This window comes from Mustela nivalis, assembly GCF_964662115.1.
Source record: "Mustela nivalis genome assembly, chromosome: 8".
Classification (NCBI taxonomy): Eukaryota; Metazoa; Chordata; class Mammalia; order Carnivora; family Mustelidae; genus Mustela; species Mustela nivalis.
In genome coordinates this window covers 3,990,288-4,015,369 of record NC_139027.1, presented here as the reverse complement: position 1 = coordinate 4,015,369, position 25,082 = coordinate 3,990,288, and the positions used below count along the sequence as shown (strand labels likewise).

General features: G+C 47.7%; 1 protein-coding gene across 2 annotated transcripts; it reads right to left on the bottom strand.

Moving 5' to 3' along the window:
- Positions 1-3,709: 3,709 nt before the first annotated feature.
- On the bottom strand, positions 3,710-22,733 carry RSAD2 (radical S-adenosyl methionine domain containing 2). Of its 2 annotated transcripts, none has more exons than XM_082744149.1 (6): positions 22,236-22,733; positions 15,636-15,797; positions 12,985-13,244; positions 10,382-10,531; positions 9,571-9,603; positions 3,710-7,225 (listed from the first exon to the last, which is right to left on the bottom strand). In XM_082744149.1, exons 1-6 carry the CDS (start codon positions 22,588-22,590, stop codon positions 7,061-7,063), a joined length of 1,125 nt encoding a protein of 374 aa, XP_082600275.1. In that variant the 5' UTR covers positions 22,591-22,733; the 3' UTR covers positions 3,710-7,060. The 2 variants fall into 2 exon arrangements, with proteins under 2 accessions (XP_082600275.1, XP_082600276.1); XM_082744150.1 differs by having other exon boundaries at positions 12,985-13,214; positions 22,236-22,708.
- Positions 22,734-25,082: the final 2,349 nt, after the last annotated feature.

The window sequence follows — 25,082 nt, the reverse complement described above, 5'->3', positions numbered from 1 at the left end:
CCCGCGGAGCAGGACTGTGATCTTGTCACCGTCAGTTAACCCTTCGTTCTTCCTTCCCTTTGTTTTAGGTCCGCCAGGGGTGCCTGGGGAATGTCCCATGCATCCCACTCCAGAACTGGGGGCTGGAGGTTGTGGGGTGGCCTCTGCTTGCCTCCTGTTCCCTCATCACCAGGACCACGAGCTAAGGACAGACCCCGTTTCCCAAAAAGAAGACATGCATTCACAGTATCTAACAGTCAAGAGGTGGCTCCACAGCTCAGCATAAACAAACAAAACCTTTAGGCTATATTAGAGATGGCACGGATTGCATGGAGCACTGGGTGTGGTGAAAAAAATAATGAATACTGTTTTTCTGAAAATAAATAAATAAATTTAAAAAAAGCAAAAACAAAAATCCTTTAGGCAGCTGTGGAGTCTGGGTGTCCTGCAGTTGGGAAGGAAGAAGGAACAGCTAGCTCTCTGCTCCTCTTGGCCCTGACATGGTCTGAACTCCAAGCAGCCCCGAGGCTGCAGAACGGCGGTCTCTGCCACGTGAGGACAGACCCGTGGGGATTTTACCCATGTTAAAAAACAAGGTTCACAGAGTGAATTTGAAGATCAAATAGGCTTTCTTACGTGATTCATGAATCCGGCAGCACGTGGAGAGCCGCTAGGCCATGCAACAGGGGAAGGTGTTTGGGGAGGGACGGTGGGCGAGAAGCCAGCAGCAGCAGCAGCAGGAAGAAAGGCTTGTTTCAGGCCAGGACGTCTTCTTTCCAGGGCGAAACCACAGCAGGGGTTCATCCTGCAGATGGCCTCCCCAGAGCCCATTAGGACCTTCCAGAAGGACGTGTAAAAGGTCACGTCCCAGGGAGAGGCTGAAACTATCCTCAGTCTTGTCAGCTGTACCGGGGACAAAATGCCTCCGTGGAGGGCTTGATGTTTCTTTCTTTCTTTCTTTTTCTTTTTCTTTTTCTTTTTTTTTAACACCGGGAACCAAATCAGCCGGCACCTTGATCTTGGATTCCCAGCCTCCAGAGCCGGGAGAAACTCGGGTGTGTGCTGGACCCAGTCTGTGGTGGTTTGTCGTCCGAGCTGAGTCGGGCCAGCTCCGTTCAGACAACACTGGGAGGCTTACCTGCTCAGGTTTCCTGGGAAAGGTGACAGCTCTGACTCAGGATGTGAGGGGCAGCAAGTTATCCCTCCTGTAAAGACAGGGCTCTAACCTCACAAATTCTCCGTTTTTCTGACTCCTCAGTAACTACTTGCTTATGGGAGAGAATTCTCAGGAAGTTGGTTACAGCTCAGACCTCAAGAGAGAGCACTGATTAGAGGTCAGAGGAGCTAAGGTGGGTCTCAGGGTGTGCGACTATGATTTATAATGAGATGTACCTTTTGTCTTTGCTCCTCTTCCTGGCAGAGAACTCCAAAGACCCGTGGAATTTCCTAAGTGATAAGAGCAAGTGGATGTTGTTATGCTAAAAGGTGACTTTGGAAAAGCCCTCAGGATGCAAGCTCATCGCCAAGGGAGACAACCTGGTGATTAGAAGGTTGGAACTTGCATTCCTACCCCCAGACCTCTGGGAGGGGAGAGAGGCTGGAGATTTTCAATCACTAATGTCATATAATTTACTCAATCACCCCTCTGTAATGAGTCCTCCATAAAAGCCCAAAAGGTTGGGGTTCAGAGCATTCCCAGGTTGGGAAGAAATCTGGATTTGGGGAAATCATGCCCCTGGAGTCAGCATGGGGCTCCTAACCTTTTCCCCATACCTGGCCCTACACATCTCTTCCTTCTGGCTGTTTCTGAGCTCTATCCTTTTATAATAAACCTCGCTCTGTCCTTTTATAATAAACATCTAGAAAGTAAAATGTCTGAGTTTTCATGAGCCTCTCTAGAGAATTAATTGAACCCCAGGAGGAGTTGTGGGAACCTCTAATCTATAGCTGGTCGGTCAGGAACACAGGCGATGCCCCGGACTTGGGACTGGCATCTGAGGAAGGGAGTGTGGGGCAGTCCTGTGGGCTGAACCCTTAGCCCGGGCACCCGCAGCTATCTCAGGCACATCCATCAGAGTGAGGTGAATTATGGAGCACCCACAGGTCCTGGAGAATTGCTCCGTGGTAGGAAGAAAGCTTGCATCGAATTAAGAGCAAAATCAGTCAGGGCCAAGTCAAGATGGCGTTGAATGAAAACATAAATCACTTTTGGGCCATTTCTCAGACTCTCCAGGAATGAGTTTGCACAGAGAAGCTTTATTATTATTATTTATTTATTTATTTATTTATTTATTTATTTGGATAAAGTGGATTCTCAGAACATGAGATATAGTCACATTCATCAACAAATGTGTAAGCAACTCAAAAACCAATGCCAGTGATTTTTTTTTTTTTTCAAACCAACTGTGTTTTTTAGAAGGACATTGAATGTCTTCTCATCTATTAGTGTGAATCGTGAGGAACTGGCTGTTCTCATTAAAGTATAAGAATGCTAATTGGCTTTAAAAACCTCCAGACGATTTCATGTGGGTAATAAAATTGAGAATGAACTCAATTCTGTTAAAAAATATGCCTGACCAGAAAGACGTGAAGTAAATTAACAGTTACCTCTGGGTGATACGATTATGGATCATTTTTATTTTGTTCATTTTGCTTTCCTCTGTTTTCCAAATGTATGCCCCAAATGTATTATTTTTAGAATCATGAAAAAAAAAAACGTTACAGTCTTTCGGGCTTTTCCAGCCCAACCCAGTAGCATCTGAGCCGGACTCGCTGCGCGGGCTCTCTTTGTGATTCACCCTCCCCCCAGCCCCGACTGGATAGGGCACTTGGCAGCAGGGGTTGTGTACCCAGATGTGGCCCAGACACAGTGATCAAGGACTCAAGCTGCCTCCTTAAGACTCTTTCCCTATCCTCAAGGCCCTGATCTGACCCGTTCTCTGGGGCCGGCGCCCAGCGCGGCAGGCATCCAGGAGGATGAGGGTAGCTGAGGTCGCGTCTCTCCCGGAGAGGTGAGTGCCCTAAGCAGAGGCCAGGTGAAGGGGCATGTCTGAGAGAATGCTGCACGCCCAAGGGGGCCTATCCAAGTCTGGAGGGCATGAGGTGAACACTGGGGCCAGGAATGCAGAGCTCTTGGCTCTAGGAGCCAGAAACTGCGAGCAGAATCAGACAGCAACAAGTTGAGATGCTCTGAATGAACAAATCAATCAGTTATGGGACGGATGAGAGGGAGGAGTGTTCGACTGCAGCAGGGGGAGGGCTCGCTGTTCCCACACTCGTGGGGCCCATCAGGACAGGTGGATGGAGGTAAAGGAAGGGCTCGGGAACTGAACCCACAGCTGGGAACCAGGGTGCCAGGGTGAGCTCTGCACCTCCTTGGACTCCAGTGCAAGGCACCTGCCTGCCCCTTGGACGTCTGACCAGTTCACACTCAGAGCGTGGAGCTAGGGCCCCCGGTATGGAGGCCAGTGCTATCCCAGGCATGACCAAGTTTTAGATACCCGGTCCCCAAGATGCTGGCTTTCATTTTAAAATAGAAAGGGCATTTCCCCAGGGATTCATCTATACTCTATCTTGTTGCTGATTGGGTTGCTTAAATATACTTAATTATTGATAACCTTGATTTTTAAATTGTACTTGCCTTTAGCAATGGCATTTTGTAAAAACACACAATTCCTTTAATTATGCACGAAGGAGGGGCTTCATTACATTGACCCACCGAGAGAGAGGGTGTTGTACAAAAATATTTTAATATATTATAGCATCTTACAACACATCAGACCGGTATTCAGGAACATTACATAGGAAGAAGAAAATACATTTTTTCCCCCAAATTGGGACCTGTATACACTCAAGACAAAGACTTAAAATCTCACAGCATGGCGAGTTTCCCCCTAACCCCAGCTGATTAAACGGTCTTGCAACAAGTGGGCAGCCAAGAAGGAGAAGTATTGCCTGAGGGAGCCTCATCGAGACTTCTGCTAGTTTTAACATCACGGTTCTCTCTACCAATCCTACGGCTCGAGTCCAAACGCGGGGAGATAGAACAGGAGCCTGAGTTCCAGATGATTCAGCTGGATGACCTCGCCATCTTCAAACTTCAGAGAAAATAGGCAACTTTCATGCCCTTTATCACTAAATGACAGCGATGCTTCATGCTTTTTAAACCAATACAGCGTTACTCGTGTCTGACTTTCATGGGTTTCTTAAGGCAGAATTCTGGTCTTATTATTACGGTGTAAACTTACTTAAAAACACCACAAAACCTTTGCACTCAACACTTATGTTGAGGTGCCTCAGATAAATTACATTTGATACTTCCCTTTCTTTTTTCATTAATTATGATGATTTTTTTAAATTCCAGGTAACCAAAGTGTTGTGTTAGTTCCTGCTGTACAGTAGAGTGACCCCACACTTCCATCCACCCCTGAGCGCCCACCACGGTGAGTGCCCTCTGCTTGCTTTTTCAAAAAAAAAAAAAAAAAAGTGTTTCACAAAACTGCAGACTCCTATTTAGAACTGAAAAAATAAAGCAAAATGTTAGTTAGGTAATCCAAATCTGAATTTTACCCTAATGCTATACGTCCATATCTCTCCCCTCTAAGAAAAAGAAAACTTTTAGGTATTTTAAACATTGCAAATCCTGACTGGGCACGAGACTGTGGAGCACTGGTGTCCAACTGGTTGGAAAAATATTTAAAATATTTCTCAGGTGCCGTTGTTTTATTTTTCTATGCTTTAGACTTCCCTTTGGGGGAAGAGTTATACAATTCCCCGCATTTTGAATTTGAGTGAATTTGAGAGAAATTCATTCCAACTCAGAGGATGTGGGCTTCTGACCTAGATTTTGTTTCAAATAATGACGACTGAGGCCCCGCTGTCTTCCAGTCAATGTCTGCAGGGCTTCCACATCTGTGGTCTGTCTTTGCTGAACTCGCTCTTGCTGAGTAATGTGAGTATCAGCAAAGTGTGCTTATGTTACATTAAAGAAAAAAAACAAACAAAAAACATTTTATATTTATACAGATTATATTAAGGTAATTCTAGCTTAGTAGCTGTCAAAACCAAGACAGGAAAAAAGCTTTCTAGTTCATTTTTCTCTTAAAGCATAACATAAAGTAAAATGGAAAAATACATGACGACCTATCCTGTTTTTAAAAAGGCTTTAAAATTAATTTAATTCTATTTAAAATTAATTAATTAATTTTAAAATTCATTAATTTTTAAAAAGTAAATGAAATTTAAAATTAGTTAATTAATTATAAAATTTCATTTCATTTATATATTTATATATTTATTTTACCCATTTATGTTACCTTGTTTGAAATGAGACACAAAAATATCTCAGTTGAATTATAGTTTTAAAATTAATTAATTAATCACTTTTAAAATTAATTAATTAATTTTAAGATTTCATTTATATATTTATATATTTATTTTACCCATTTATGTTACCTTGTTTGAGATGAGACACAAAAATATTTCAGTTGAATTATAGTGACTTAAAATATGAAGTATAAATATGTTTTCTGACAAACAAAAAATTTTCAAAAACCAAACTTTCAAAACCACCGAGTCTGGAAAGTAGATGAAGTGGGATTGTGTTCGCTGCTTTATGGACTCAGGGGACATTTACTGCCACCTAGTGACCCATACTGGTATGGCAGCTAGATTGAAACTTGCGTGCTTGGGCAAAAAAATTTTCCATGATTTTGCTTTTCTGAAACAATGATAGGAAATTGTTGTTTTCCAGGCAAGGAGATCCTGTCTAAATTACATAAACAAGCTGCACTGATATTTCCACAAGGAGACAACTTTGTTCCCTGACCCAGTTTAGGTGACATTTCCCAAAGAAGCTGAAAAAGGAAGGTCCTTCTCCTATTAACTGAAATTATGTCCTTACTTCAAGTGATTCAGAGTTAGTGCAGACCTATGATATGGTGCCCTGGCTTCATTGACATAAAATCCAGGTACATTCCAGACGCTTCCATACGTGCCTTCCTACAACCCAGTCCAGTGCTTTTCCTAACACAACAGGTCGATCTTTCCTCTCTTTCTTTTTCCTTCTTTTTTTTTTTTTTAGATTTAAAAAAAAATCACTTGAGAGGGAGAGAAAGGGAGGAAGACAGAGAAGCAGAGGGAGCACAAGCAGGGGGAGCGGCAGGCAGAGGGAGAAGCAGGCTCCCCGCTTAGCCAGAAGCCCGATGCAGGGCTCGATCCCAGGACCTGGAGGTCGTGGCATGAGCTGAAGGCTTAACCATCTGAGCCATAAGGCATCATTTCTCAGAGATGTGGGGACAACTGTCTATTCCAATGAACTCATTTGGCAGAACTCACTTGGCAGACTCAGGTGGCAGGAGTAACAGGTTCGTAAGGCAACCCAAGCACGGACCCTGTGTCAGCTTTGTCACGAAGTGCACAGGGTTTGTTGCTTTAGCTGAGACTCTTGGAAAGGAAGGAGAGCAGCAGAGATGGCTCACATTCACAGAACAGTCAGCGCGGGCCAGGGTCGTGCAGAGTACGGGAAGACTAACCATCTCCTTCGAGGTACTTACTGGAAACTGGGAAGGTGATCATTGCCTACTCTTTGAAACATGTGCTGACCATTTCTAGACCTCTGGGTAAAGAGTCCAAGACTTCAGCGGTAGAAAGGCAGAAAGGAAAGAGCATTACAACAAGCAGAGCAGTCGGGGGAGAGATTTTGTACTGGCTCTAGGTGTGAAAATTGGCATCTTCGTATTTAGCAGAAAAACAAAAACCAACAACCTGACTCTATGAAATGAAAGGATTGGAAACAGAACATCAAAACTGGGGAACCAGGAGTCCCAGAAAACACTGCTCAAAACCCAAAATTTCCAATAAGCAAATTAACCAAAGTTAATGGCTTGGCATTATATGTGAGTTTTGATGGCCCAAGTGATTGGTGTGTTCAGGTACCACAGATAATCGGAGAGCCTGCGCAACAGGAAATCAGCTCTGGGGCCATAGCAAAACGCCGACAGGAAGTGCCGCTCCTGGAAGTTGCCACAGCTGGAGTCTGAGAGTCCCCCCTGGTGGAGGGATGTTGGCTCCTCGTCCAGCTCTACCAGTCCAGCTTCAGATCTGCCTTGCTCCACACATACTTCCCTCCTCGCTTCAGAAACATCTTTTCATCAAATCCACTGAATTTGATAGCTTCTTCTACACCAACATCCAGGATTGACTTGGAAGGGTCCTTCCGTCCATTCCTACAATTTAGGAAGCGCATCTAGAAAATTCAAAGACAGAAAGGAGATATTTTTGTATAATCGATTCCTTGAAACTCGATTCTGGGAATTAATTCAGAATGATTTGTGATAGTGCTGTCATTTCAACAAACATTTATTGAAGGCTGTGGGCCAGATACCATGTGAGGATGCTAACCTCCTTGAAGACCCTTTCTCTGCCTAAGTCGCTCACTTTAACTAACAAAAACACATCTGACCCATTAAGTGCACGATCAACCGAATTTCACGTGTGCCACAGCTGGTGCATGTGCCTCCAGGTGGGAGGGAGATGTTCAGAAATCGTAGTCTGGAGAGAACAGTGTTATACAAACACAGATGCAGGAGACAGGATGGTGTCTTCAGGAAACTGCAGGTAGATGATGTCGCTGGAGTGAAAATCGTTTATAAATATATGGCATAACAAGAATAAAAATCTCTTTTGAGAAAAGGAGAAAGACGAATAAGAAAGGAAGTTCAAAGGCAGGTATGAGGCCAAGAAGCATCGTAGACACCTACTGAAGGGTCGCACTTTTCCTCCCACGTTAAACACCTTACAGGCAAGAATGAGGTCTTCACAGGTCTTCTGACCCACCCTGTCACTACGCATCTTGTAGGAATACCTTGAATATTCCTAAATTACCAAAAGCAACTTTTGGTTCACTGTTTGTGGCAACTGTGTGGAGAGCCGAGAGTTTGTTGAAGAGAGAGTTTGGTCAAAACAGCCAGTCATGCCGCTCCAAAAATAAAAACTGGGGTGCCGGGGTGGCTCAGTCAACGAAGCGTCCAGCTCCTGACCTCAGGTCGGGTCACCATCTCAGGGTCGTGAGATGAAGCTCCGCCTTGGGCCCTACACTCACCGCGGCGCCCAAGATTCTCTCTCTCCCCCTTCCTCTGCCCCTTCCCCTCCGTCCCCTCCTTGCACGTGTGCTCTCTAAAAATGAAATTGAAAAGACAGAAATAAAAATAAATTGTTTGACCTTTCCTCTCTACCTCAAACCCACACGCAGAACGTTCGCGTCACTACCTTTCGCCTTTCGCCCCATGAAGAATGCTCATATTGAGAAACAACGGAATGGTTACGAAGCGTCATTGATTAATTTGAAAACACTAAAATACCAAAAGTCAAAACAAGTATTTCTCAAAACACCAAACTCCATGTATACACTGAATCATTTTTCTGTTAGAGCTCATTTCTTTCTTTCTTTTGTAAAATAAATAAATAAATAAATAATCTAAAATAAAAATTATTTTTATTATTTTTTAAAATTTATTTATTTTTTTGAGAGAGAGAGGGACGCAGGAGCTGGGAGGTGGGCGGGGGGGCAGGGTGAGGGAGAAGCAGGCTCCCCGCTGAGCAAGAAGCCGGACGTGGGGTCGGATCTTAGGACCCCCAGATCGTGACCTAAGCCAAAAGCAGGCCCTTAACCCCTCAGTCACCCAGGTGCTCTGAGCTCATTTCTTAGAAACATCTTTGAATGGACTGGTTCATCCTCTCCTAGAACAATTGGCAATAGTTTATGAATCTGTCCCTTTCCCCCCAAAAAAAAGACAAAGGAAAGAAAAAAATGATTTGTCTTTCAAATTTGAGAAGGGATAGATTTTCTTTTTTTCTGAGGCAGAGGGTAGCAATATAATCCGGGGCTTTGGGAGAGGAGCTGTGATGGATTCCTACCTGGGCTAGGGCTTTTCTGTCAGGGACAAGGAGCATCCGAGGTGTGAAAGGTAATGGGAAGTGTGATAAGACCTTCCTCCAAAGTTCCCTGGGTTCCCACTGCCAGGCAACTCCCAGCCCAAGACCGTGTGACACAGGACTGTGCTTTCACAGTGTCCGATTCAAGGTGACATCCAGGGACCCATCACCTAGGGTCGGTGCAAACACGGGGCCCGCGTTCAAGCAAAGCCCTGCCCACGTGCGTAGCTCGGAGCCCACCCAGTGCAGGAAGGGCTCTCTGCACGGACACCAGTCAGTGACCACCAAAGCAGGACGTGCTGGCTCGGAAGACAAATCGGGACCAGTCAGGCTCATGATAGCACAACACTGACATGGTGGCTTAATTAATTTTTCATTTTAAAAATTATTTTTAGGGGCACCTGGGTGGCTCAGTGGGTTAAGCCGCTGCCTTCGGGTCAGGTCATGATCTCGCGTCCCGGGATCGAGTCCCGCATTGGGCTCTCTGCTTGGCAGGGAGCCTGCTTCCTCCTCCTCTCTCTCTCTGCCTGCCTCTCTGCCTACTTGTGATCTCTCTCTGTCAAATAAATAAATAAAATCTTTAATAAATAAATAAATAAATAAAAATTATTTTTATTTAAAAGTTTTCAAAGTTTACAATCCCTTACTAATACTTACATACTCATCCAGAATAAGGTAGGAATCCTTCATCTGTGAAAGAGAAATGGAACACAAATTTAGTTTCAACTGCATTTCTCAGTGCGCGCACTCAACGGTCTGTCCCTCAGGGTCTGTCTGTTTGTGCTCTACTACTTCGGTGGCTTGGGGTGTGTCCCTTCCAAGGCAATCCATCGGCAGGCGCCCCTCGCCCCCCTGACATTCATCTCCAGGAACATCCATCTGTGTCTGTTCAGATGCTAGCAGAGGCCCGGCTTCTCTGGGATTTCCACCCCAAGCTGGAAGCACCAAATGGCCTCCACTGACAGCTCCTCTGACAACCATCCCCCAGAGAATTTCCCCATTTCCTCAAGCGGTGGGAGAGCCCTGCTCTTCACTTGGTATTCCCAATGGCTATTCCGACCCTACACTGAATGTCCCCCTTTATTCGATCTGTAAAGCTTTAATGTTATTCCCTGGGAGCTTCCCTGAAGATTCTACTGTGACTTCATTCCCTGTAACTAGTTATACCTTCTCTAGGTATGTGGAAGGTGCACCTACCCTCCTATAGGAAGCTATCCCTGCTCAAGGCCGTGTCCTTGGAGCAGCTCCCATTGTGGGAATAGTGGGGGATACATGGTCAAGGATGGGGTGGGGGAAGGGCCACTGAAGCTCCTCCAGAGGTCCCCCAGCGGGAAGGGGACGGCACCCTTCCCAGCCTGCTCTAGAACCCTCTACAGGATCAGTGTGTGAATCCCTCCGGGCTACAGCTCCTGTTTGGAATCAGTCTCGAGTTGTGGTGATGAACCAAGCCATGTTTGCGTCATACAACCTTCTGGTTGGACTCGGGCACCAGACAGGACACCTCGTTGTGGCGGTCTAAGAATCCTTCAAATTCTTCGTCGCTGATAACGAATTGTTGCGCTTCCCTCAGAGCTTCCTCTCCGGAATTCTCGCCCTCAATCAGGAGGCACTGGAACACCTGGAGGACAAGGATGGTGTCTGCTTCGCCAACAGGCTCCCACCGTTTGCACCCGAACCCCATCCCCCAGACCCAGCGCCATCTCTTCTAAGCAAAGAAGACTCCACGGACTCAGGAACAGTCTAGAAAGACATTGCTCTGGGGCCTTCAACGTCAGGAAGTACCAACTGTCTGAAAATATAAGTTTTCAGTGTATGCTTGATTTAGTCAGACACTCTGACTATTCAGACCACCAGATAACAGGTGTTCATTGCAGGGAATATGGACGATACAAAAGCATCAAGAAAATAAACAAATCACTTGTGATCCCCAAACCAGGAAATGATATTTTCAAAACGTTGTTTTTGCTGACTTCATTATATCCTTATTAAGGCCTCTCGACTATGGGGTTTATTTTTTAGTTATTAATATACAAGGACAGTTTCCAAAGGCATTAATAGTAGTCTTCCAACATTCTTTTAAGTCAATAATTGTGTGTGTGTGTGTGTGTGTGTGTGAGAAAGTATCATTCCCTTGTACGGAATACCATCATCTGAGAGGGAACAACTCTTCTCCAGGGACCTGCTCAAGGTGAAACGACGGTTGCTGATGACACACACGGGCGCCCGCAGAGCCCGGGTCTGTGGGGTTTTCATGGGAGGGGGATCATACATAGTATTTAATTAACACTTTAGTCAGCTTAGATCTAACTGTAAAGTTCCCTAACTTTGCCTTCTTTCCTCACTCTCTGTCCACCCCCTTCCTCTGTGCTCCCCGGTCCTCACAGACCCTCGTCCCACAGCTTTCATGGCTGTCTTGCTCAGTAGGCTGGCTTCTAGGGAGGGGACACCCCTCACTGCTGTCCCCACAGCACTGGAGCCCAGTCCAGGCAACAGGGTGAGGAGAGCGGCCTGCCAGGGAGGTCAGGGGAGGTGTCCGCACGGGTTGGAAGCCCACGCTGATTTGAACATCCGGCAGGGGAAGACTTTGGTTCTAGAATCCACAGCTCGAATGGAGCTTAAGAAGCAGAATGGGGGGAGGAGGGTGAGATAGGCTGAGCCAGGTTAGGAGGGGCCACTCTCTTGTCACTACGGCCAGCCTCCAGGTGACCACAAAGCCCTCTGTGGAGGAGTCCCAGGAGGTCTACTCCGGCCCGTGCATGGTCGGTGCTGGTGTCCTGCTGACGGGCTGCGAGCCCAGGCCCTCGCGTGCAGGAGGCAGCCTGGGGGGCCACACACCTGACCCACGGACATCGATGGTCATCGGTGTGCAGCCTGCAGACACCCGTGATCTGAGCCGAAACCTGCTCTCCAAAGAGGCAGCAGCTGATCTGCTCCCTCCAGAAAACTCAGGGTTTTGAACGGGCAGTTCTGGAGTGGATCCGTGCGTGGGAGCCAGGAAGGAGGTCTAAGATCGGAGAAGAGAGCGCTGAGGTCGAGAGGCCAGGAGGAGGGCCTGGCAAACCGACGTCAAGAGGAAGAATGTGTACACCGATGCAGGGACGCTGAAGAGAGTATGAGGAAGAGAAGTGGGACGGGGGTGGGCGCTGTCAGGGAAAAGGAGGGGATGGGCGGATGGTTCTAGAAGGAGGATCTAAGAACCCGGAGTCTGCCTCAGGCCCTCGTCCTCCCCCTTCCTGGACCACAGCCTCTGTTCCTCCCACCGGCCCACCTCCAGTGCCTTCTGGGCAGGGGGTGCAGGTCCAAGAAGGTGCTTTTTAAACAGTTCCCCATGTTGATTCTGAAGGACAGCCAGGGGCAAGAATGACTGACTGTATTTCTGAATCCTGCTCATCGTGGGCTGTAAACTCGCCCTGAGTTTGAACTTTAGACTCTGTCATAGCGGACCCAAGGGTCAGTCCTAAAGCACTGATCTTGGCAAATAAGCTTTGCCACAACCTGGGAATAGTGTTGCTCCAGTAACTTCAAATAATTCAAAGAAAAATGTATTAACAGAATTTATGAAGAACATGTATCCCTTGATGACTAAGCCGAGAGTTTTAAAAAGAAATCCAGTCTTAATATATTTAATAGATATGTCCAGGTTAGGTTTTCTATGGGCATATTCTTCAGAACCTGTCCAAGCACTGACTGTATCTTTTCTTTCTTTCTTTTTTTTTTTTAAGATTTTATTTTGAGTCATCTCCACACCCAACATGGGACTTGAACTCACAACCCCAAGGTCAAGAATCTCGTGCTGCACTGACTGAGCCAGCCAGGTGCCCCCAACTAGGTCTTTTGACCTCTACCCTCCCCATATCGCAGAAGGGAATCGGGTCCAGTTCTCAGAGGGGAGATTGGAACAGAGGGGTTGGAGGCAGGTTAAGAGAGCTGGAGGAAGGGCCAAGGACCTGGCTTCCCGGCCGGCTCTGTCGGAGCACAGTCTTCTCTCACCTAGACATTTTGGGTTTCAGTGTCAAAGTCTCTCCAGAACATTTTCTGAACTCCCCTCTGCAAAGGGGACCCGGTACTTACTTTCCAGCGGACAGGATTCAAGGCTTTAATGGGCTCCCTCATATCCTCATCCACGTTGAATCGATTAATGACAGAATTTATCTTGAAGGCCACTCTGTAATCGCGACACCACGCCCTCAGTTTCTGAAGATTTTCCACATGGTTCTTCTTTCCTTGACCACGGCCGATGAGGACATTGACTTGTTCATCGAAGCTGTCACAGGAGATGGCGAGGATGTCCAGATACTCACCTGAGGAGAAGTGAGCACCTTTAAGCTTTTCTGTTCAAGTACAAACACTTTTAGACCATTTATCTCTCTTTAGGATAAAACACATCTTGCTTGTATCTAAGTTCTAATGCTTAAAAAGACTTTTTTATTCATACCTACAACATTCACAGAAATGTCAACGATACTTGGTATTTGTTTAAATAATCTTGGAAAAAATATGCGTATCATGACGTCACGGAGACGATCTGGAGGAGACGGCCCTTTGACCATCCTAGAGCCACACTTGCATGTGTGCGAGCGTGTATTGGTATATTTAAATGAGGTCCTTCGTTAATTGCTACATCTGGATTATGTCCCCTCTTCCTGCTCTCAGACTGCCTTGTAGGAGCCCCTGTGAAGACAGAGTTAGCGCAGCAGATCTGTTTGCTGACTCCTTGTGAGTCTCTAGAAGGGCATGGAACGATGGTGAGGTTTGGCCAGTCCCTGCATGTATGGCCTCCAGAATGCTCTCTGTCTCCTGTTGATGATGTGTCTATGTCTGAGCAATGGGGCACGTTAAGAGTCAAGAGTCGCTGGGATCGTTGCACAAGATTCGTGATGTAGCTGGTTTTGTAGCTAGGCCCTACCTAAAGGCCTCAGACCCTAAGACTCACGTGAACATTCCTCGGCAACAACGTTCCAGAAATGTCCCTATATATAGCTCACCGCGTGAGAGAAATCACATCTTCTACATCCTAGAAGGGAAGGACTCAGAAGCCCGTGTCTCTGGCCCCCCGTGATGCCCATCCCTGCTGTTTCTGCACCACGGCCTTTGCCCTGTGAACCTCAGCCGTGAGTCTACTGGCTGCTGAGTCTTGTGAGCGATCCCAGAAAACTGTCAATCTTAGAGACGTGGCGGTCTCTCCAAAGCGGCTCTCTTGCAGACCCCGCGGTCGCACATAAACTTTGCTGTCCTCCTCCCTCATGACGTCCGGCAATATTCCAAATTATTTGCAAATATTTCATTGGGAGATTTCACATGGAATGTAGGTTTCTGAATTTGGCAACACCAACCCTACGTTCCCACAGAGGATAGACGTCCACGGGCGCTCAGGGCTCACGGGCCGCCCGTCCGTCCGCCAGGACAGGGCATGGCGCTTCCCGTGCCTCATGGCCTTCCACCTGCTTACGGTCTCCCTCCGACTGAAGCAGGTTTTTCTTCTGTAGCTCCACAGTCACTCCCTCACACGGAGTCTCCCACACCAGCATCTGAGCTTCTGACCCTGGACGCTCTGAGCTTCTGACCCTGGACGCTGTGATCCCTCGTGCCACACGGGGCATGGCGAGCCAGTGCTGGAGGGAGAGCATGGCTCGGGGCCAGCGCCAGCAAGCCGGACCGATTCTCCCTGCTCATACCGTTCCCTCAACCCTCCCTCCCTCTCCGAATCCGGCTCCCAGAGTTTACTTGGAAACTTCTGACCCCATTTCACTCAGTGACTCCCTTCACAGTCATTTTGGTTCTCACAGCTCGTCTTCCGGTCTCCCCTGATCTACTTTCCCCAGAGACTTCCGCGTTTGTCCTCCTGCCTCCCCCGCATGAGACAGGCCGCCCTGCCCTCACCCACGCCTCCCTCCCCACACGCCTCTCTCCGCCGTCTCAGCAGGCGTGTGTGGCCAGAGACTTCCCGTGAGCGGCCTCAACAGAGGGGAAAGGCACCCCCTCTCGCAGCGATGTCCAGGCTCCAACAGCTCATACAAAGTGAGGACAGAAAACTGTGCTCTGAGAGGCTATGGCTGTCTACGAAAATGACAGTAGAAATAACAGCTGACATTCTCCACTGCTCCCTCATCGTTCCGGGTGCTGCTCTACTCCTTCGGAAACTCCGCCGTAAGGTCTTAGGATCTGTGGTTCGCCATCCTGGCCGCGGAGTAGAGTCCCTGGGAGCCCCCCAGGTTGGTCTGTGACACAGCACGAGGTTCTGATATAATTAGTCTGAGCTTCAGTCCCCACGCAGATATTTTACTTAACTTTCTTCAGCAGCCAAATATAGAGCCAAAGATAGGAAACACAGTTTTGGTCCAGTTGCTTCATTCATGAGACTAATGACGTGAGGGTTCCTTCAATATTTAAAAATAAAATATCAGTGGCAAACAATGAGGTAGAGGTTGCAGAACGTGTCAGTGCTCCCTGCTAGTGGCTAAGCTAAAGCCATTGGCCTCAGCACCTGCTGAACTGGGATGCGTAACATAGTTGTGCTGACTAACATTCTGTTACCTGTCCTGCAGCACCTGTTCGTCAAGGAGCACAGGGCTCTAAGCGTAGAGTCCCGCAGAAGCTTGCGGGCTTGCAGAGGGATTCGAGTTTGGTGTCTCCTCCCCCAGCAAGCCCGGCTTAAGGACCAGGGTGTTTGGAACCACCAGTCATTGCGGTGGTGACCACAGCGCAAAGGGCGGGAAGCTCACCGTAGTTCTGGAACCAGCGCTCGCGGATCAGGCTCCCGTTGCTCACGATGCTCACGCTGGGCAGCCGCAGCTCCTCTTTGCAGAACCTCACCAGCTTGCCCAGGTACTCGCCACGGTCGTGAATAAACGGCTCTCCGCCCGAAAAGTTTATCTTCTCCATCCCTGTGAGAGGCAGAATGTGAATCCTTCCGTCCCCCACCTCCATTGCACAAACACCCCTTGTCATTATTTTTTTTTAATTTTTTTTTTATTTATTTGACAGAGAGAGAGAAATCACAAGTAGGCAGAGAGGCAGGCAGAGAGAGAGAGGAAGGGAAGCAGGTTCCCTGTGGAGCAGAGAGCCCGACATGGGGCTCGATCCCAGGACCCTGGGATCATGACCTGAGCTGAAGGCAGAGGCTTTAACCCACTGAGCCACCCAGGCGCCCCCCCTTGTCATCATTTTAATGACAGAAGGAATGTTTTCTCAAAGTAACAAAAAAATGAAATGAAAGCCTCCTATTATCCCCAGCCCCCACCCCCAACCTTGGCTCCCCATGCCCCCCACGGGGCTTGGCGGGGGGGGGGGGAACAGACCATAGACATGACGCGGGGCCAATCCTTCCCCCTGCTTTGAAATAGATACACTTTAGGGCACCTGGGTGGCTCAGGCTGTTAAGCATCTGCCTTTGGCTCAGGTCATGAACTCAGGGTCTTGGGGTCGGGCATCAGGCTCTCTGCTTCTCTCTCTACCCCTCCCCCCTGCTCATGCTACGCTCGCTCAAATAATTAAGTAAATGAAATCTTTGAAAAATAAAAATAATGAAATAGATGTGCTTTAAAGTAGGGAATCAGTTACAGAGATGGAGAAGACAGCAGGGATGTGCAGAAAACCCCCTCCGTCCCACCCAGATCAGTCTTGCTTGGGACTCTAGCCTGAGACGGCTCCATGCACCCAGCCCTGTGGCCCCCTCCCTCTCCCACGTGCTCGGTGCCTCTTGGGCTGGAATTCCTGCCCTTTCCTCTCTTGATGCACTCCCTGGTTTTGGAAAAGCCCTTAGCAGTTTCCTGGGGGAAAAAAAAATGCACAATATGAACCAAGGTGAGATCTTACTTATATGTTTCAAAATTCATCTGTGATCACTGGTTTGGACAGGTATAGTATTCTGGGTGAAGTCATTTTGAGCTTGGAATGTTAAGGGCATGCTTTGCTCTCTTTTAGGTTTTAATATTACTGTTCTGAAGCCTGATAACACTTTGATTTATAACCTTTTAAACTGCATAACTCTCCCTTCCAGAAGTTTTCTTTCCAGTGTCCGCAAATTTCAAGGTGAGGTGCCTTAGCCAAATCTGTCTCTATTCATTGTTCTGGCCACTTGGCAGGTCCTTGTTAGAAAAAGACGGCTTCTTCTGGCACGGCAAGTTTCTCATACCATGTGTTTGAGAGCTCCTACCCCCACCACTGTGCAGATCTCTCTGGAGGTCCTATCCAGGGTTTACTGGCGCTCCGGCTGGTAACCACCCGCCCTTCCCGCTGTGCCTCCTGCATCCCATTTCCCCAAGACCTTATCTTTTAGTCTTTCTATTAAAATTTTAATTTTAGAAATCCCAGTTTCCGTTCCCCAGACTTTCCCACATCTTATTTCCTTAGTACCACATCGCGATTTCTTACATGGAAATTTTCTCTTATCTCTCTGGGATTATCGGTTAAAGAGTTTTGAAGTTTTCCTATATTCTCTTTGCTTATTTTGGTGTCTGCCTTTTACTTCAGTGTTTCTATTTGTCCTTTCTCATTTGAGTGATGCTTCAAAGAGCGGCAGGGGAATTCCTGTGATTGAGGAAGAAACGCCTCACTGGGAGGGTTCTGTTGCGGAGCGACAGAGAGAGAAACGGACTTCCTCCCTGGATTACGTCCCACATGCTGGGAGCCTTGGTCATGCCTCTGGGCCATTCTGTTCTGCTCCTGCTATGCCATACGCCCAGGTGTCCGCACCCCGGAATGTGGGCTCTCACACCCAGCAGGCAGACTCTCGCTCCCCCATCTTCACTATGGTGCTTTTCTTCTCCCTGCTTCTCCTGGGGTGGTTGAGCCCAGCCTCGTGTCCAGATCCTTCTGAAAATATGCCCTCTGCCATGCGCAGGAGGAGGGGCTCTCCTTGTGGTGGGGGCAGCAGGGGATCTGCCTTGGACCTGCTGTCTCGCTCCTGCCTCACTCCTCCTTGATCAGCGCTGTCCTTCTGTGTGATGCGCTGCATTCCACGGGGCAGGCTGGAGAACCCGGGCAGCCACCGCCCTGGGCACACAGGCTGAAGCTGCCCAAGTGCCAGCCACCAGTTCCAACAACTGTGTTGATGTCTTTTGGCGTTTGTTCCCCTGTTTTCAGTGATGCGACTGGAATTTCCGTGGAGCGAAGGAAAGATTGGAGGGAGTGTGGACATGAACTAGAAGGTCCAGAAGTTCATGAAACACAGACTTTATCCAGTGACATTAACCTGGTGGAGTTCATTTTGAATTCAGTTCAGTTCAATTCGGTTGGCTGAGTGAGTCTTTCTTAGATGCCCGGTGCTAGTGGCCACATCAGAGTGGGCCATTTCCAGAATGAACTCGTAATCAGGAAGCAACTGCCTCCGCTAAGAGAAGTGTGAGATGCCCACTCCGGTGGATGTTGAGGGTGTCGAAGGCACGGGCACCGGACAGCATGCTCAGATCAGAGACAGACACCAGGCGCCTCAGAGCATGGCAAGGAAGGACCCGGGCTGATGAGCCACAGAAACAGAAGCACATGTGAGGTTAAAGGGGGAAGCATGAGACTGGTAAGAAGTGCAGACAGATCTGGTCATAGGAATGAAATAATTAGAGACACCAGCCAGGCTGGCAGAGAGGGCTGGGGAACTTAGTAAGGGGCAAACAGCACATTATGCCGTAAAATTCCCTGAGAATATTATTTGTTGAGATTTGTTCAATAAACTTTGTTCCAGCTAAGTAACAAACACTGTGCGTGGAAATCTCAGCCGTGCAAATTCCCCGTAGCGCAGCCTTCGGAATGCTGCCCTGACTCAGTCTCCAGGTCCCGGCTGAAGGGTGGTCACCTCTTCTGGAGCAACACCCCAAGCTCCTGATCTAGGAGGGTCTCTCTCGGGGCCATGGTCCTCTCTGCCCTCTGAGTCCCAGAGCCAGGTCTCGGACAACCGGGACAGCCCCGGCACCCAGGGCTCGCTGAGATTGTTCAGACTAGCCTGTGCTAAGCTGGCTTTGCCTCCCTATCAGTTCCTGTGAAAACCACATTGATGAGGTCACATTTACAGTCCCCTCCTGCCCCGACCTGGGACTTCCTGTGAGGCGAGGGCTGTCCTGCCCCAGGAACGGTAAATAGCGAATTACACGACTCTTTCCAGTTTTTCTCTCTTGATCTGTATCTGGCCTCCCCGAACCTCACCCAAGGTAACATGGTTCAGGCAAGCATTTAATCCTGAAACCCATTCAGCAAGGAAGAGATTATTATCCTAGTTTTTAGTTGCTGGCATCAAAGCTCAGGAAGGTTCAAAGGTTTATTCAGGATCATAAGACTAGGGGAAAAATGGGAGTGAGGATGGGTATCGAAGCTCCACAGCCTCCATCTCTATCAGGGGCACTGCCCTTCCGCCAGCCCGCCCAGCACAGCCCAGCTGTGTGGCAGACCAAATGCCATCTGCTATGGCTTTCAACACCGTCTTTCTCTCTCAGATGGGTCTGTGACTGGACAGTGGTCCACTCTGTCATCTCACTATTGGAATCCAACACGCTGGGAACCTGCCTGTGTGACAGTGACTATCGTTCGGTAGAAACATCATTTTTCCCGACAGTGAAGTAGGATCAGATTAACCAGAGAAGGTGAGACGGTGTATTGGCCAGCGGCCCTTGAAGAGTTTGAGGGGAAGATGTAGACCGGATGAAAGGAACAGAAAGTTGAAGGAACAGGATGCAGGTGCGTAGTTCAGATCATAGCCGAGCAACGACTACTTCACAATGAAGTCAGCCTACGAGGAGCGATCCTACCATAGCACCGATCAATAACGGGTGCTCACAGAGGCCAAATTCCGCTCGATCTTCTCCGTGTGTACGTGAGAGAAGTAAAAAATATGTTGTAAAAGCACCTCCCACCTGAGTAGCTCATTTTAAATATAATTTACATTTAGCTTTACATTCTTAATCATCACCAAAATAGATTTTCCTCTATTAACCAGAAATCTCACTTCGAAGTCATATGACCTATGTTATACCTTGATCATTTTAATTGACTTTGACTTTCTTTACTTAAAACTGAGAAATCATTATATAAAAATATTAATTATAACCATAATAGTTTATACTCGCTTTAAAAACCCCTGAACATTCACTTATTTGTGCCATGTGGCAACTTTTTCAGGTTGGTATGGGCGTTATCCTTTTTTTTTAAAGATTTTATTCATTTGAGATTGAAAGTTTGAGAGAGAGAGAGAGAGATTGAGAGCAGGAGCAGGGGGGCAGCAGGCAGAAGGAGGAGAAGAAGCAGGCTCCCCACTGAGCAGGGAGCCTGACGTCCAGCTCAATCCCAGGACCCTGGCATCAGGACCCGAGCTGAAGGCAGACACTTAACCAACTGAGCCACTCAGGTTATCTTGATTATCTACATTTTAAAGATTGTTAAACTGCTACTCAGAAAATGTAAATGTCTTCACAAGTCTTTTAAGTGTTAGGGCAAGAGCTCAAACCCTGGCCTTGTAAGTCAGGAGTCTAGGTTCTTCCCATGACACTAGACCTCCCTTCGTTCATTCATCTATTAATCCATCTCTCCAAAAACATTCATCAACCCCCTTTTACACTCTAGATATCCTGGTAGCCACAAAGATACATAGAATGCTCAAATTCTACCTTGAAACTCAAACTCTTTGGGGGATCCAAATTTTAAAAACAAAACAGCAAAACAAAACATAATGGCATAACTTTAAAAAAAACTACAATAGGGGCACCTGGGTGGCTCAGTTGGTTGAGCGTCTGCCTTCGGCTCAAGGTCACGAACCCGGGGTCCCGGGAGTGAGCTCCACGTGGGGCCCTGCTCTGTGGGAACCTACTTCTTCCTCTGCCCCTCCCTGCTCATGCTTTCTCTCTCTCAAATATATACATAAAACCTTTGTAAAAAAGTGTTAGAATACATATTTGTAATAGGCTCCAAGGGGTCACAAATGAAGGAGAGAGCATTCCAGAAACCGAGGACAGCATGATCACAGCCTGGATTGATGCAGCTGTTGGGAGAGAAGGGGTGTAATACACCGTGCCTAGAGGCACTGGGGTGGAGGAATTGATGTCCCAATGGGTACCTCAGAGACAGTTATATGAATTGCAGCAATCCAGGTGAGAAATGGGGAGACCCTGAGCTGAAACCCACTGGGACCAGTGAGGCGGGTCTGTACGTGGATGAACAGCTGTGGATGATTGTGCAAACGTAATGGAGAACCAAATAAGTCAGATCCAAGGCAGTGTAATGGTGTAATTTCATTATATAAAGTAAAAAACCAGGCAAAAACTACTGTCTGTTACAAGACAAACTCATGGTTACCTGGGCAGGGCAGTGGCTGGAAGGGAGATGCTTCTAGATGCTGTGATGTTCTCTCTCTCTCTCAGCATCTTGGGCTGTTTATGTGGGTGTGGTCACCTTGTGAAACTCGCCTAGCTAAACCCTCAGGATGTGTGCAATTTTGTGCATGCATGGTATACTTCCGTAAAAAAAGTTAAGCAAATTGAGAAAAAGTTGGCAAAGCTGCTAAGTTGCTAGCTTGGCTGGAGCTCGAGGAAAGACAGGAGGAGAAGGTGAGAAGGGACAGGTCTGGTGCGGAAGATGGTGCCAGGCTGAGCTCTCCCGAAGATGCCTTCACTGTACTGCTTCGGGGAAGTTCAGCAAACAAGCCTAGAGCAAAGTCATTGCCATATTTGTATTGTAAATAGCTTCTTTAAAGTTTCATGTTAGGAGCACTTACATGATTCAAAATAAAAAACTCAAACATGGTAATTCTTTTATTTTTCTTAAGATGTATTTATGTATTTTAAACAGAGAGCGAGTGAGAGCATCTCAAGCAGAACAGCACCCCCCTCTCCCCGCCCCCGAGCATGGAGCCTGACGCGGGGCTCCGTCTCACAACCCTGAGATCATGGCCTGAGCAGAAACCAAGAGTCAGGTGCTTAACTGACTGAGCGACCCAGGCGCCCTTCAAACGTTACAGTTCTTAAGTCAAAGTTTGTGTCTTTGTTTTCAACTTTCCTCTTTTACTCTTTTTGGAAAGCTCCACTCTATCAGCACTTTGGACCAACTCAGAAAGTGGCACGACTTCCCATCCTGTCCCTTGGCCCACGCTGGGTGTCCTGGAAGCCTGGCAGGTGCACAGACTTCTGCTTACGTGGTGGCTCCAGGAGGGACGGGTTGGCATCTCTTACCGTCTGTGCCAGCCAACTCTGGTTCCGAAGGCCTAAGCTCCCACCCCAGTTCACCCTAATACTCCCTCGTAAGATGGGCTGGGGAGCATCTCAAATTCTGTGTGAGCTCTCGCACCTGTGCCTGCCCCCAGCCAGCGGCTGTGCCCTGATTCCCTCCCAAGACTGGGGACTCACCGGCTTCCTGCAGCATCCGAAGCCCTCGCTTGGCCTCCGCCAGGGGCAGCACGAAGGACGTCTTGGCCGTGTGGAAGCAGAAGCCACACTTATAGTTGCACTGGCGGGTGAAGTGGTAGTTGACGCTGGTCGGGGTGGTGGGCAGGTCTGGGCCCTCCTCCTCCTCCCCTCTGCTCTCCTGCCGTTCTCCCTGGCCCCTCGGAGGTGGCAAGCGGGTGTTCTTGCCCCCTGCCAGCCAGAGTGCTGACCTGAGCCAGAAGAACCAGGGGACCACGCTGCCCCACAGAGAGCCTAGTGGCTTCCGGAGGGCACTCAGCAGCTTTCCAGCAAGAGCAAAGGGCGCCAGCATCCACATGGTGGCCGTGTGCCCCGGGGCTGCACGGAACCCGGGGATTCTGTTTATATGCACTGGGCCAGCCTATCACACCGGCGAGAGGGACACACCTCTGACTGAGTCTCAGCTGAGCTCAAGTTTCGATTTTCCTGCTCATGAAATTGAAAGCTGGAACAGCGCCAAGACCTGCAAGGCCGGCAGCTGCCTCTCTCGGCCTCACCTTTCACCTATCTTCTGGGGCACCGGTGGCTTCTAATTGGATACAGACCAAGGCCTTCTGTCCACCTGTATCTCGGTCCCGCAGACAGCGGCAGCCTGGAGAGATACCGTCCCCACTTCGGATGCATTGCTCATGCATGATACCATACGTGGGGGCCCCGACCCGGCGTCCTGCCCGAGCAACCCCCGCCCCGCACTGACGGTTTGCTATGAAAGTCAAAGAATGCGAAGTATGACTGACCTGTGCAGGCTGAGGACAGACCCCACACGCCTCGGGCCCCCTTTTGGATCACAGTCAGAAAAAGCACAGGCACATAACGTGTATCCTTCATCTGCCTGTAGTTATTCATCGTCTGTTTTCATAGTGCCGAAATGTAGACATTTATGTTTTCCTGCATATTTATTTATGGTTTTTTTTAAGATTTTATTTATTTATTTGACAGACAGAGATCACAAGTAGGCAGACAGGCAGGCAGAGAGACTGTGGTGGGGGGAAGCAGGCTCCCTGCTGAGCAGAGAGCCCCGTGGGGGGCTCCATCCCAGGACCCTGGGATCATGACCTGAGCTGAAGGCAGAGGCTTTAACCCACTGAGCCACCCAGGTGCTCCTATTTATGGTTTATTTTTAAGTAATCTCTACACCCAGCATCAGGCTCAAACTCATGACCCCAAAATTAAGTCACTCCCTTCTCCGACTGAGTCAGCCAGGTTCCCCACTTCTATTTTATTTTTAAAAAATATTAGGAAGGGACACCTGAGAGGGCTCAGTCAGTTAAGTGTCTGCTTTTGGCTCAGGTCATGATCCCAGGGTCCTGGGATCGAGTCCCGCATGGGGCTCCCTGCTCGGCGGGGGATCTGCCTCTCTTTCTCCAACTGCCTCTCCCCCAGCTCATGCTCTCTCTCTCTCTCCTCTCTCAAATAAATATAGAAAACCTTCAATAAAAAAAATAAAAGACCATGGGAAAATCAGATGCTTTTCTAAGATGGTTATTGTCAAGAGGTACAAGTGGCTTCTTCCTTATTTTTACAGTTTCTTAGAAAGGACTGTCAAATTTTGTGCTGAAACTTATTTTTCCTTGAGTTTTTTTTTTTTTTTTTTTTTTTTTAATCAGAGCTGAGTTTGAGCAGGTACTTTCAGGTTTTCCTGAGACCTGTGGAAAGTTGCAACAGTCCTAGTGGGGAAGCTTCTGGCACCAGGAGCCCAGCTCACCACTTGCTAATGTGACTTTGGTAACTTATGTTATTTCCCTGGGTCTCCATTGCCTCGTCTGCAAGTACTGGTGTCTCATGGGACTTATTGTATGGAGGCTGAAAATTCTAATGGATGGAGAATCACATAAATTGGGACATAGTCTAGCAGACTGTGAGTGTTCAGTTCAGGATAGCTATTGTTTTTCCAGGAGTGTTATGTTCTGAATGGAAACAAAGATGACTTTCATTTTACTTAGAAAGGAAACTGAAAGTAAATCCAGCAAAATAGCAAGCCAATGCGTAATGATTTCCAATTATGCACTCGTGGGTAGAATCCAAGTGGAAATCATCTTAGCCAAAAGCATTGTGAAATATCCCTGTGATATGATTCAAGAAATGCCTTTTGTTTTTCTTTCTTGTTCGATCACATGAATGTGAAGAAACAAAATCAAGTCAGTTCACATCTTGAACTGAGTATCGGGTATGGCACAGAGGTGAGCTATGCAGGCTTTTCAAGCCAAACATTATAAGGTATGAATCCTACTTCAGCCAGAAATGTTTAATTTGGGGTAAATTTCTTTATCTGCCTGGTCTGATTAACACATATGGGAAACATGGATATTAATATCACACTCACACGTGGCATTTTCAGGATTAAATGACATAACCCTATGTCAGGCCCCGAGAGTACTGCCGGCATGATAAATGAGCAGTGGCTCGCATGCCACCCAGCACTGTGCACCAGGCACTGCTCTGGACTCTGCGTGCACTAACTTCTTCTATAACTGGGGAAACTCATGTCACAGAGGGAGTAAATGTTTCAACTTGGATTTAAACACCTGCCTCATTGCTCAATGACTGATCATTATTAGCACATTATTTTATTTTTCATAAAATATTAATATTAATAAAATAGAAATAAAATAAATAAGGCAACGTCTTTTCCAGCGAAGAACTCACAGAAGTCATGGAACAGATGCTCTATTCCTTCACCTTGTCTTTCCGCTCCATTTAAGAGTGAGGCTCGGGCCTGGGAGACCGTCTCACTCAAAGTCACGGCTTGCCCAGGCCAGGGAGGGATTTCTTCTTCCAACTGCTCAGACG

Excerpts from the sequence above, each read along its gene's own strand:
- RSAD2 (XM_082744149.1), bottom strand. The coding sequence starts at position 22,590 with ATGTGGATGCTGGCGCCCTTTGCTCTTGCTGGAAAGCTGCTGAGTGCC. Across the intron at positions 15,798-22,235 it reads TCGGATGCTGCAGGAAGCCG|GGATGGAGAAGATAAACTTT; the intron begins GTGAGTCCCCAG and ends TGCCTCTCACAG. Across the intron at positions 10,532-12,984 it reads TGAATCCTGTCCGCTGGAAA|GTGTTCCAGTGCCTCCTGAT; the intron begins GTAAGTACCGGG and ends CTTGTCCTCCAG.